This window comes from Heteronotia binoei, chromosome 5, assembly GCF_032191835.1.
Source record: "Heteronotia binoei isolate CCM8104 ecotype False Entrance Well chromosome 5, APGP_CSIRO_Hbin_v1, whole genome shotgun sequence".
NCBI lineage: Eukaryota > Metazoa > Chordata > Lepidosauria > Squamata > Gekkonidae > Heteronotia > Heteronotia binoei.
Genome location: NC_083227.1, coordinates 170,135,632 through 170,147,898, shown reverse-complemented (window position 1 = coordinate 170,147,898; position 12,267 = coordinate 170,135,632). Strand labels below are relative to the sequence as shown.

The window sequence follows — 12,267 nt, the reverse complement described above, 5'->3', positions numbered from 1 at the left end:
CAGAATGGGAAGGACAAAAGATGTCTTCAAGAAAATTGGAGAAATCAAGGGAACACTTCATGCAAAGTTGGCCATGATAAAGGACAAAAACAGTAGGAACCTAACAGAAGCAGACGAGATCAGGAAGAGATGGCAAGAATACACAGAAGAATTATACAAGAAGGATCTCAATGTCCTTGACAACCAAGACAGTGAAATTGCTAACCTTGAGCCAGACATCCTGGAGTGTGAAGTCAAATGGGCCTTAGAAAGCATTACTAAAAACAAAGCAAGCGGAGATGATGGCATTCCAATTGAGCTATTCAAAGTCCTAAAAGACAATGCTGTTAAAGTGATGCACACATTATGGCAACAAATTTGGAAAATGCAACAGTGGCTACAGGATTGGAAAAGATCAGTTTATATTCCAATCCCAAAGAAGGGTAATGCCAAAAAATGTTCAAACTAGCATACCACTGCACTCATTTCACATGCCAGCGAGGTCATGCTAAAGATTCTACAAGCTAGGCTTCAGCAGTATGTAGGTCGGGAACTACCAGAAGTTCAAGCTGAGTTTCGGAAAGGTAGAGGAAATAGAGATCAAGTTGCCAACATTTGCTGGATTATGGAGAAAGCACAGGAGTATCAGAAAATTGTCTATTTCTGTTTCATTGACTACGCTAAAGCCTTTGATTGTGTGGATCACAACAAACTGTCCTTAACGAGATGGAAGTACCAGACCACCTCACATGTTTCCTGAGAAACCTGTATAAGGGTCAAGAAGCAACTGTCAGAACAAGATATGGAACAACTGATTGGTTTAGAATAGGAAAAGGAGTTCGACAAGGATGTATATTGTCACCCTGCTTATTTAACTTATATGCAGAGTACATCATGCAGAATGCTGATGTACTCTGGATGAAACACAAGCCGGAATTAAGATTGCCTGGAAAAATATCAACAACCTCAGATATGCAGATGATACCACTCTAATGGCAGAAAGTGAGGAAGACCTAAAGGACCTCTTGTTGAGGATGAAAGAAGAGAGCACAAAAATAGGCTTGAAACTCAACATCAAAAAAACTAAGATCATGGCATCATACCTTGGCAAATAGAAGGGGAAGACATGGAAGCAGTGACAAGACTTCACATTTCTGGGATCCAAGATCACTGCAGATGGTGACTGTAGCCATGAAATTAAAAGACATTTGCTTCTTGGGAGGACAGCTATGGCAAACCTGGGCAGTATAATAAAAAGTAGACACATCACCCTGCCAATAAAAGTCTGTATAGTCAAAGTGATGGTATTCCCAGTAGTAATGCATGGCTGTGAGAGTTGGACCATAAGGAAGGCCGAGTGCAGAAGAATAGATGCTTTTGAGATGTGGTGCTGGAGAAGAATCTTGAGAGTCCCTTGGACTGCAAGAAGATCAAATTAGTCAGTTCTAAGGGAAATCAACGCTGACTGTTCGCCGGAAGGTCAGATGCTGAAGCTGAAGCTCAAATACTTTGGCCACCAAATGAGAAGGGAGCACTCACTGGAGAAGACCCCGATGCTGGGAAAGGCAGAAGGCAAAAGAAGAAGGGGACGGCAAAAGATGAGATGGCTGGACAGCATTACTGATGTAACAAACATGAATCTGAGCAGACTTCGGAGGATGGTGGAAAACAGGAGGGCCTGGTGTGACTTTGTCCATGGGGTCACAAAGAGTCAGACTCGACTGTGCAACTGAACAACAAAACGTGGCTTGCATGCTGCATAAGAGAACCTTTTGAGTCTAGAGAAATTGACCATTGTATTTTGTGTCTTCAATTATTTCAGCATTGGGTGAGTTCAAAAAATAGTTATTTTAATAATTTCTCCATTATGTTGTGGCAATGGTGTATGCAGTGTGAATGTGTTTATATTTAGTTCCAGAATAACCCAGTAATTTGTCGGACGAAGGATGCCATTGAAACATGCCTATTTTTAACAGGAAGCGTGTCACTTTCACTTTCATTCTGGAAGAATACTAACATCCTTTCAACTTTGTAGTAGTAAGAAGAGGATTTATTCCCGTATGCTAGTAGACTTTTGGTGGACATTATTTCGATTGAGTATTCATCGTAATGTTCTTTTTCATTATGTAAATGCCTCATTGAAGCTTTATTATGTGTTACTATATCATAGTTTAAGTTGTATCATTCTCTAAGCACAATACATAAAGTGACTTGTGCAAGCAGAAACAGTGTTCAATATTAATGAATTTAAGTAATATTGTTGAGTAAATTTCATTGTGCATGGTTATCTCCAGGTCTTCAACCTCCAGGAAGTGGATAGAGATATTCTGGGATTACAATTGATCTCCAGATGGCAGATGGAAGATCTCAGTTTATCCAGTGAAAATGGCCACCTTGGAAGAGGCTTTATGACATTATACCCCACTGAAGTCCCTCCTCTCACAATACCGTCTTTCTCAAGCTCCACCCTTCAGGTATTTTCCAACCAGAAGCTGCAACTCTAATAATGAAGTTTAGCTGCAAAGATATAAAACCACAGTGCTGCATGCATTATTTTGAAACTGCATTTAGTTTGCCTTTGCTTTTGATTAAATCAACATTTAAATAACATTGCAGCAAAAAAAGGGAGCCATTATTCAGGCAGGTTTTTGACTGATGCCAGTATACTGGAATTGGTTTTTTTTTCCAGTATACCTCAGGGACGTCTCACCCGTTCACCAAAGGGAATTTTCACTCACCAGTGTACGGCAAATCACAAAGGCAGGCATAGTTAGCAATACCATCAACGCAGGTGCCCATATTGAGACAGGGGTTGGAGGCACAGTCATTTATGTTTGTTTGGCAGTAAGTCCCTATAGAAGAGAGACAGAAAATCTTAGGGTCCCAGTAAGCAAAGAGACCACAGGTCAGGGGTCTTTCTCCCACTTCTGATGCTGCCACTGAAAACTAACTGTGCGCAAGGACAAAGTGGAAAAGGGGATCTGCCATTTTGCCAGCCATGGAGTATTATCTAATTCTCAATGTAGCCACATTTGTAGATACTTAAATCTGGAGACTGGAGCCATGGACACACAACAATATTACAAAACTGAGGAAAGCTCCAGGTTTGCAGAAAAATCTGAAATCTTTTTTTTTTAAAAATCATTGGGGTTTAAAACCCTCCCAAATAACATAATCAGTGTTGCTATTTTAAGAAACAGATGCTCTCAGTGGCCACTGCAATGTAACCACAACGGTATTGCCAGTCTTCAACCTTTGGTTTCTGTCAGCAAAAAGCCAGGGGGTAGGTGGGAAGGACCCTTTTCAGGGGTGGACACATTGGGACCAGGCCTAACAGCAACCACCCATCCACTTGCTCCCATGTTACTTGCATGATTCAAGCAGGCCTGGCCACCCCATGATAGTCAGAGAAGTGTAGTGGTTGAAGTTTCAGATTAGGATCTGAGAAATTCCCACTCTGCTGAGGAACCTCATTGGGTGACTTTCGCCCAGTCACATACCCCTATCTAACATCACAGGGTTCTTGTGAAGATAAAATGGAGGAGAGCATTATAATGTAAGCTGTTTCAGTTCCTACTGAGGAGAAAGGTGTGGTATAAGTGAAATAAATAATTAATAAAACTTACGGTTGGGGCAGATAAAAGAAAGAAGAAGAAGAAGAAATTGGATTTATATCCCGCCCTCCACTCCGAAGAGTCTCAGAGCGGCTCACAATCTCTTTTACCTTCCTCCCCCACAACAGACACCCTGTGAGGTGGGTGGGGCTGCGAGAGCTCTCACAGCAGCTGCCCTTTCAAGGACAACCTCTGCCAGAGCTATGGCTGACCCAAGGCCATTCCAGCAGGTGCAAGTGGAGGAGTGGGGAATCAAACCCGGTTCTCCCAGATAAGAGTCCGCGCACTTAACCACTACACCAAACTGGCTCTTGAATGGGTAGTTCTTGAATGGGAAGGACAGAAGGAAGCAGGAAAGGGATGATATGGGGTTGCCAGGAGAAGAAACAGAAGCTTTGTTTCATTTACCGTGAAGTCTCTTTCTTGGTGGTCCTGGTGGTCCTCGGTGGTCAGTCCTTACTACTGGGAATGTAGCTCCTCCTCTCCCAGGATAGGGCCGGCTTAAACTTGATTCTGGAGGGGAGGGGCTTATCCCCTGGTTTCCCAGTCATATCCAAGACTCGCCTCCCATCTCCACTATTTAAAAAAGGCAAGGAAAAAACATACTCCCCCCCTCTAAAAGTTTTCCAACATCGGACTACCCCTCTGTAGTCAAAAACCTACATGAGGGGAGCTCTAAAAGGAATCCAGAAAAAATAGAGAGCCCTGCTCTCAGGAAGAAGAAACTTGCAGGGGGGAAAACACTGCATAATGATCTGTTTGAACCTAGACAGATCTTAAGCAAATCGTTCATACTTGGAAGCTGCCCCACGTCAAAGGGTGGGTAGGACTGACCCACTCCAAGACCATGAGAAAGAAGCTTCACTGTAAATTAAACAAAGCTTCCATTCTCCGGTGGTCCTGGTAGTGGGACAGTCTTTACTACTGGGACATAACAAAGCAGTGATCCCAGAGCGGGTTTAGCAGCTTCCCCAGGCAGACAGCATGGTACTGAAAGCAACCTCTGCTGAGGCCAGCTTATCTATCCTGTAATGCCTGGTAAAGGAATGAATTAACTTCCATGTGGCTGCTTTACAAATAACTTCCAGTGAAGGAAAGGAACTACAGGCCGCCAGAGTGGCCACTCCCCTCAAAGGGTGAGCCGTAGAACTTTGGGGAGGATCTAAATCTGCAGCTTTATAGGCCTCCCTGATACAGCCCCTCAACCACCAATGTAAGGTTGAAGCTGTGAACTGCTTCCCTAAAGATGCTCTCCTAAAGGAGAGGAGCAAGGACTCAGTGAATCTGAGTGGGTTAGTCCTGTCTGGGCAGGACATAGGACCCAAGAACATTCAAACAGTGCCACCCTTTCGTTCTGTCAAGTAATGGGTTATAGCAGAATGAAGGTTAAATTGTGTGTTCTGATCTGTGAAAAGGGAATTAACTTCAGAAATAACCGCCAGTGCTGGGCGTCACACAACCAATACTCTCTCTAAGCTGCATAGACCTGTGAGCAAAAACCCCACCCTGCGAGTCACCAACACCAAAGCTGCAAGCCACCACACAAACCAGTCTATTCCAGGGCCACACACCCCGAGCCAAGATGAATGTGTGTGAGCCAGAGACCAGAAACTGCAAGCCAGCTCACACCAACTGAGTTAAGAGGCAATATTGAATGCAACCTTATCAACATGAAAAATGCATAATATCTTGTCTATGGACAAACCCTGAGCTCCAAAAAACCTCCTCGTTGATGTAACCCCCAGTAGAAATTTTGCTTTATACGTCAGCTCCTTCAGGCTACAGGAAGAAATTGGTTCACAGGGCTTCTTACGCTGAACCTAGACTGCCCCATTCAGCTTCCTAGTGGGGCCTAAGTACTGCCCCCTAAAAGAGCTTCTTAACCTGTGGGTTGTAAGACCAAGGACTGCTTTTTTTTTTTGTCCCCCTGATGACTAAAATAGCCACCACCCGTCTTATCAGGGTAGTGGAACTAAGGCCCTTCTCTAGAGCAGTCTATTAAAAAGGCCACCACGTAACTCATTGTGCTGCCAGTGGATCTAACCTTTAGCTACATCTGAGACTGAAAGGACGCTCCAAGTGTTACTATTGGCAGAGATTCTGTGGGGAGCTAACATAGTGTGACCACTTGAGTGGTACCAATGCTATCTAGTTGTTGCCTCTCAACATCTAGTTAGTGAGGCTGAATATTTGCAGCTGGGTATGATACACCGCCCCCTGCACCAGCAGGTCCTCCTGCATCAGAAGTCTCCAAGAGTCTACTGCAGAGGGTCTGAACTGGACCCTTCAGAGCAAGAAGGAAGCAACTGCGATGATCTCTGCTCCTTGTTCTATAATCTACTATAGCAGTTTCTGGATAATTTGAAGTGGTGGAAAGGCAAACAGAAGACCCCTTGACTAATATTTGTTCGGCGGATCTGTGCTACTGCCTTTTGATTTTGTAATCTGGACATGAATAGTTTCAGATGAAGATTGTCCTCTATAACCAAGAGGTCCACTCTTGGTGTCCTGAATTTCTGGCACTCCTGTAGAAAGACTTTTCAGTTGAGCATCCATTATGTTTGCTCTACCATTTGTCAACTCAGCCAGACAACTACCAAGTTGTTCTGACCACTGCATGAATAGCTTTTGGGGACTGAAGATGGTGCTCTGCCCAACAGATCAGTTGCCCTTGTGTAAAGTCTGGACATGAGTCCCCCGCCCCCACAATACTTGCAGACATAAGTTTTGGCTGTAGTGTTGTTCATCTAGACCAAAACATTATGTCCCATCTGAATGTTCTTGAACTGCATCAGTGCCAACCTGATAGTACTCAGTTCCAGAAGTTTATGCTTTACCCCACTCTGGGGGAAACTGGGTCCCCTGACTTTGGAAATGTGCTACCCATCTCAATGGACTCGTATCCGTCATCAGCACCACCCTCTGTGGATCCTCAGGGATTGCCCCTCGAGGAACGACCTCAGACCATCTGCCACCAGAGATCCAATCTGAATTTTACCAGAAAGTGAGATCTCAGCATCTTTTTGTGTGAGATCTAGGTCTAGGGACTTAGAAAGGGAGGGGAGACTGCTAAGGAGGATAAGCACAAAAAGCCTGGTCCATTGAAGGATCTCATACAGGGACCCTCATGCCTAGGAGATGGGCCAGAAGCATCAGCTCTATGGAATTCACCCCCATTACCTGTGGCAACCTGTGACTTTTTGGTATCTTTATTGTGAGAAGAACACTCCATCCCAAACAATGCCAATCAGAACCCCTAGATGAACAATCACCAGGGATGGAAACAGAGTGGACCTCTACATGTTGATGACAAAGCTATGGTCTCTCAGGACCTCCGTAAGTCATTTGTAAGGACTTGATAATCTGATCCCAGGAGACCACCTCAACTAGGATGTTGATTGGAAAGGGAAAATGGTTCAACTCCCTGAAGCATCAGAAAGCTATCAGGGGAAAACTAGAAACTTAGTAAAGAAAACCCCAAGGGGAGGACTTCAGACCCAAAAGCAAAGTCCAGTATTGAAAATGAAGTCTGTTATATGCAAATTGAAAAAGTTTGCAATGGCCTGGAGCTACAGGAATGTTGAAATATGCCTCAGATAGATCTATGAAGGCCATGAAGTCCCCCTGCTAGAAAGCAGCCACAATGTCCTTCAGAGTCTCAATTCTGAATTTCCTGATGCCTACACCTTGTTAATCTGTATTAAATCCAGGATGACCCTACTATTCCTGTCCTTTTGTGAACTATGAAGAACACTGTGATTGTTACTGAAAAGGCACAGGTTCTACAGCTCCTATGTCCAGCTGATATAGAAAGGCCAGCTGGAGAGGATTGAATTTGTTTGGGAGATCAGTTCTTGGGAACTTCCAGGAAAATGATGGCAAGTACACTTTATCCCCAGCAAGCTGGATACTCATTGTACCAACCTCAAAAGGACAGAAGGCTGAATAAACCCTGAGCCAGTCACCCAAACCCGGCTTCCGCCGGGATTGAGCACAGGTCATGACCACAGTCTAGACTGCAGTGCTGCAGCTTACCAATCCATGCCACCAGGTTCCTAAACTGGTGACAGACCTGTGTCACTGGAATGCAAACCTCTGTAAATGACCCGCCAATTCTGATGCCATGTGGGTTCATGGCATAGTCACACTGAATTTGTTTCTTAATTCCCTTAGAAGCTTGACCCTGTTTGCTGGAGAAGGAAAATAATGACCTATTCTCTCTGGATTTGTGCGGCCACTTCCCTTTAAAGGGTTTGTTGTAGCCTGGCCTGGGATCACATCTGAAAAAAAAATCACAAAAAAAATTGTTAACACCATTGAAAAAGACTGTTGCCACTTTAGCTCTTGTTGATGGGACAGCATCCCAGTATCTGGTGCTGTTCACATTGGTCAGGTCAGAAGCTGCTCTACTGAAGGGAAAACATGTGACTGAGTCACTAAAGGGATTGCCCAAAGGGTCTCAGGGACCCTCTGAAGGACCCATTCTGTCCTTTGGCACACCATCTGTGCCCATGGGGGGCACCGAGAAGGATGCAAAACAACTGATAGGATCATCCACTGCTGGAAGTGTGGATTTCTTGGAAGCTCCTGGTATGAGGGAATAAAACCTAGCAAAAAGAAGATTTAGCCTCAGGTTGTGCTGCCTGTTCCCATCTGACTTCATCACTGAGTAAAACCCCAGCTGATAGAGGCACCCAAGGTAAATTTATTCCCTGACCTTGGCAGTGATTTTATCAGAGCCCTTGGGAAATTCAGCATCCTCATCTATTATCCCATTTTGGGAATAAGAAAGGGCCAGGGTTGCCAAGACTTCAATGAGAGCCTAATATAAAGTTCTTGGGGAAACAGTCTGGCTACTGGGGCAGGAGACAAAATCTCTGCCTCTTCCTCATATAATTCAACCTCTTCTTTAACAGAAGAGAAGGCTGAGGACTCAGAACCCCCTTTTTGGTCAGTAAACAGAGGACTGCAATCTCTGGAGTGCTTGTAAGTTGTTTTGTTCAACTCTCCCTCTGTCTGTCTCTCTCTCTCTCTCTCTGTTTTTGAATGGGTTAAAGGATTTACCCACACCCTCATCTCTGCCCCATTTCTTGGGCTTAGAGTCTGACTCTCTTGGAGCACTTTTTCCAAAGGTCTCAAGAATCCTTCCTGATTCAGCCTACAGCCATGAGGATTATTGGCTTTGGCACCTTCCCCTGAAATATCCATGGTTTGGCTTTCAAACGGAGTATCATTATTTGATGAAGGGAATTTGGCAGTTAGAATTCAGTTAGAATGCTGAGTCCTCCATGTTGAGTCTCTGGGCTGCAACCAGTGTTCTCTGAGCTGAGTTAGTGTGAGCTAGCTCACAGATTTTTAGCCTCCAGCTCACACATTTTTGTCTTCGCTCAGGAAGAATGGCCCCAAAGCATAAAAATTGATGCAGTCGCTCACAACTTTAATACCAGTAGCTCATAAAGTAGAATTTTTGCTCACAAGACTTTGCAGCTTAGAGGGAACACTGCCTGCAACTGAAAGTGAAAGCGGTTCCTCAGCCTGAAGCATTAATCCCTCTGGGACCCAGGGGCTGATTCCGTATAAGGCAGCTCCTTTCCCTCCTTTATTTTCTCTGAAGACCTGCAGCCTGAGGGGAACAATGGGGCCTCATTACCCAGGGAAAAAACAACCTCCAGAGTCCCAACCACACCCGAAGGAAGGCAGGGAGAAATTTTTCTTAGCCATTTACCTACCAGGTTCCCTTTACAAATGAGTAACACTGGGGCTCAGGCAGAATAAAAGAAAAAATGCTGGATCTGTGCCCAGGGTACAACCCTACCTTATTTGCAGGGTGCATCCAGCTTGGACCTCCACCAACTCTGAATTAGGGTTGCCAAGTCCAATTCAAGGAATACCTGGGGACTTTGGGGGTGGAGCCAGACTTTGGGGGTGGAGCCAAGAGACATTGGGGTGGAGCCAGGAGCAAGAGTGTGACAACTCTTGGGGAGTTCTGGCCATCACATTTAAAGGGACAGCACCCCTTTTAAAATGCCTTCCTTCGATAGGAAATAATGAAGGATAGGGGCACCTTCTTTTGGGGCTCACAGAATTGGACCCCTGGTCAAATCGTTTTGAAACTTGTGTGGGGGGGGGGTATTTTGGGGAGAGGCACTGGACGATCTAATGAAAATTTGGTGTCTCTACATCAAAAAACAGCCCCCGCAGAGCCTTGGATACCTGGGGATCAATTCACCATTATTTCCTATGGGAATAATACTCCATACAGAATAACAGAGTTCCCAGCAGACATTTCCCTCCCCCCGCTTTCTGATGACCCTGAAAGGAGGGGGAGGGCCTCCAAACCGGGGGATCCCCTGCCCCCACCTGGGGATTGACAAACACAGAGGATACCAGGTGGATATTTGGCCAAAAAATATAATATAACTGAGTAGCACACACTTAATTCTCTTAAGGAAATATCATTAAAGACACAGTACACCAAAAATACACATCAAAGAATGCAAAAAGTCCCAGTGCACAGAATTCTCTCATAGAGTCTGAAATTCAGTACTTGGAATGCACTCTTCCGTAACATGGAAATAAATCCTCGGAGAAGAAGCAATAGGAGACCGGTTTCGGCCACGCCTTCCTCAGCCATAAGTTGCATCGCACATCACTGCGCTTCACTCCTCCTAAGGCAAGATGTAAACCAGTACACAGGATATTTTCAAACACATTAACAACAAAAACAAAGTCAGACCCCACCCCCTGTTCTTTTACATACCAATTCCATAAATGATCGTTCGTTCGTTGGGACCCGGTCTTGCCCAATTTACAGGCAACGCCTCACACTAAACTTTAGTGCTGGTTACGTCCCTACAAAACCGCAGAGACTGCTTGCATTGATAGATCCAATTGCAAAGGCTTACCATTTAATTCATTACAGCTGTTACACCATATCTTTACAACTTTAAAGAAACAGAATTACAACAGTATGTAGCTTGATAACATTCCTAAAGGTAAAGGTAGTCCCCTGTGCAAGCACCAGTTATTTTCAACTCTGGGGTGACGTTGCTTTCACAATGTTTTCGCGGCAGACTTTTTACGGGGTGGTTTGCCATTGCCTTCCCCAATCATCTACACTTTCCCCCCCAGCAAGCTGGGTCCTCATTTTACCGACCTCGGAAGGATAGAAGGCTGAGTCAACCTGGAGCCGGCTACCTGAACCAGCTTCCGCTGAGATCGAACTCAGGTTGTGAGCAGACGGCTCTGACTGCAGTACTGCTGTTTTACCACTCTGTGCCATGGGGCTTATTGACATTCCTACATTGTTACAAAAATGTGTTGTCAAATACATACATTCCTAAAAAAACATTGTTACAAAAAAACAGACCAATGTAAACTGTGGTTCAAACCCATTGGTGCCATTGTCCTTAGGGTGTGTATCCAGTAACTTTCCTGTCATAAGAGATGTTTTTGAATATCTATCCTGACATAAGGATGTGCCTCAAACTTTTCCAGAACCAAAAATGAAAAATCCGTAGGCAAATGGTTAGCTGTAGTTTAATTTCTAATATCAGTCTTCATATCGGCCCTAATCAACATATTCCTAAAACTTCTACTTCTCCTATGACCAATGAAGGGGAGCCTTCCACATCCCGGTACATCCTGCACCAGGTACCAATTTCTTTCTATAATTTTCTTGATTTCATAGGACCTATTATTGAAATCAAAGGCACATGACACACCGCCCAATCTTCTTTCTCTACCATTATCCGCTAATAATTCTGTTCATATCATCCATTACATTTACGCAAAAATGTACCTTACAGGCAGTTTTTGCAGATCCGACGAAATTCAACCTACTAGAAGGACTTTAAAAAGCAGGCAGATATTATGTCGCGCCAATTTCAGGATCAGGGGTATCCGGAACAAGTTACAGAAAGAGCTTTGGAAAGGGCGGAACAATGTGATAGAATTATTATGTAGATTAGGGCCGATATGAAAACTGTTATTAGAAATGAAACTACAGCCCTTTAAGGGCACTTCCCATGCAGGGGCTGTTCTGTATGTGAATTAGTTTGGCGTACGGACGACTAATTTTACCACATTTTAGGAAAAAATTGACAACCTAGACAACTTGTGGTAGCAAAAGGACTGTATATTTAATAAAATGTGCATGTTCAAAATTGTAGGTGGGATCCACAATTAGAACTATTTGGACGAGAATTTGTGAGCACCATTCACGCTTAATAAATGTCCAAAATGACATTCCCTTAAGTCAACATTTCGCTGAAACTAACCATTCGCCTACGGATTTTTCATTTTTGGTTCTGGAAAAGTTTGAGGCACATCCTTATGTCAGGATAGATATTCATAAACATCTCTTATGACGGGAAAGTTACTAGATACACACCCTAAGGACAATGGCACCAATGGGTTTGAACCACAGTTTACATTGGTCTGTTTTCCTGTAACAATGTTTTTTAGTAATGTATGCATTTGACAATAATTTTTTGTAACAATGTAGGAATGTTATCAAGCTGCATACTGTTATAATATAATATAATATAGTTGTAAAGATATGGTGTAACAGCTGTAATGAATTAAGTGGTAAGCCTTTGCAATTGGATCTATCAAGGCAAGCAGGTTCTGTGGTTTTGTAGGGACGTAACCGGCAGTAAAGCTTAGTGTGAGG

The 12,267-nt window shown here is 43.9% G+C and overlaps 1 protein-coding gene across 1 annotated transcript in view; it reads right to left on the bottom strand.

Moving 5' to 3' along the window:
- Positions 1-12,267, bottom strand: part of LOC132572077 (neurogenic locus notch homolog protein 3-like) — a 115,411-nt gene that overhangs the window by 37,633 nt on the left and 65,511 nt on the right. The window contains exon 15 of the mRNA XM_060238866.1: positions 2,718-2,831. Within this exon, the coding sequence (XP_060094849.1) occupies positions 2,718-2,831 (114 nt within the window). The remainder of the gene's footprint in view (positions 1-2,717; positions 2,832-12,267) is intronic.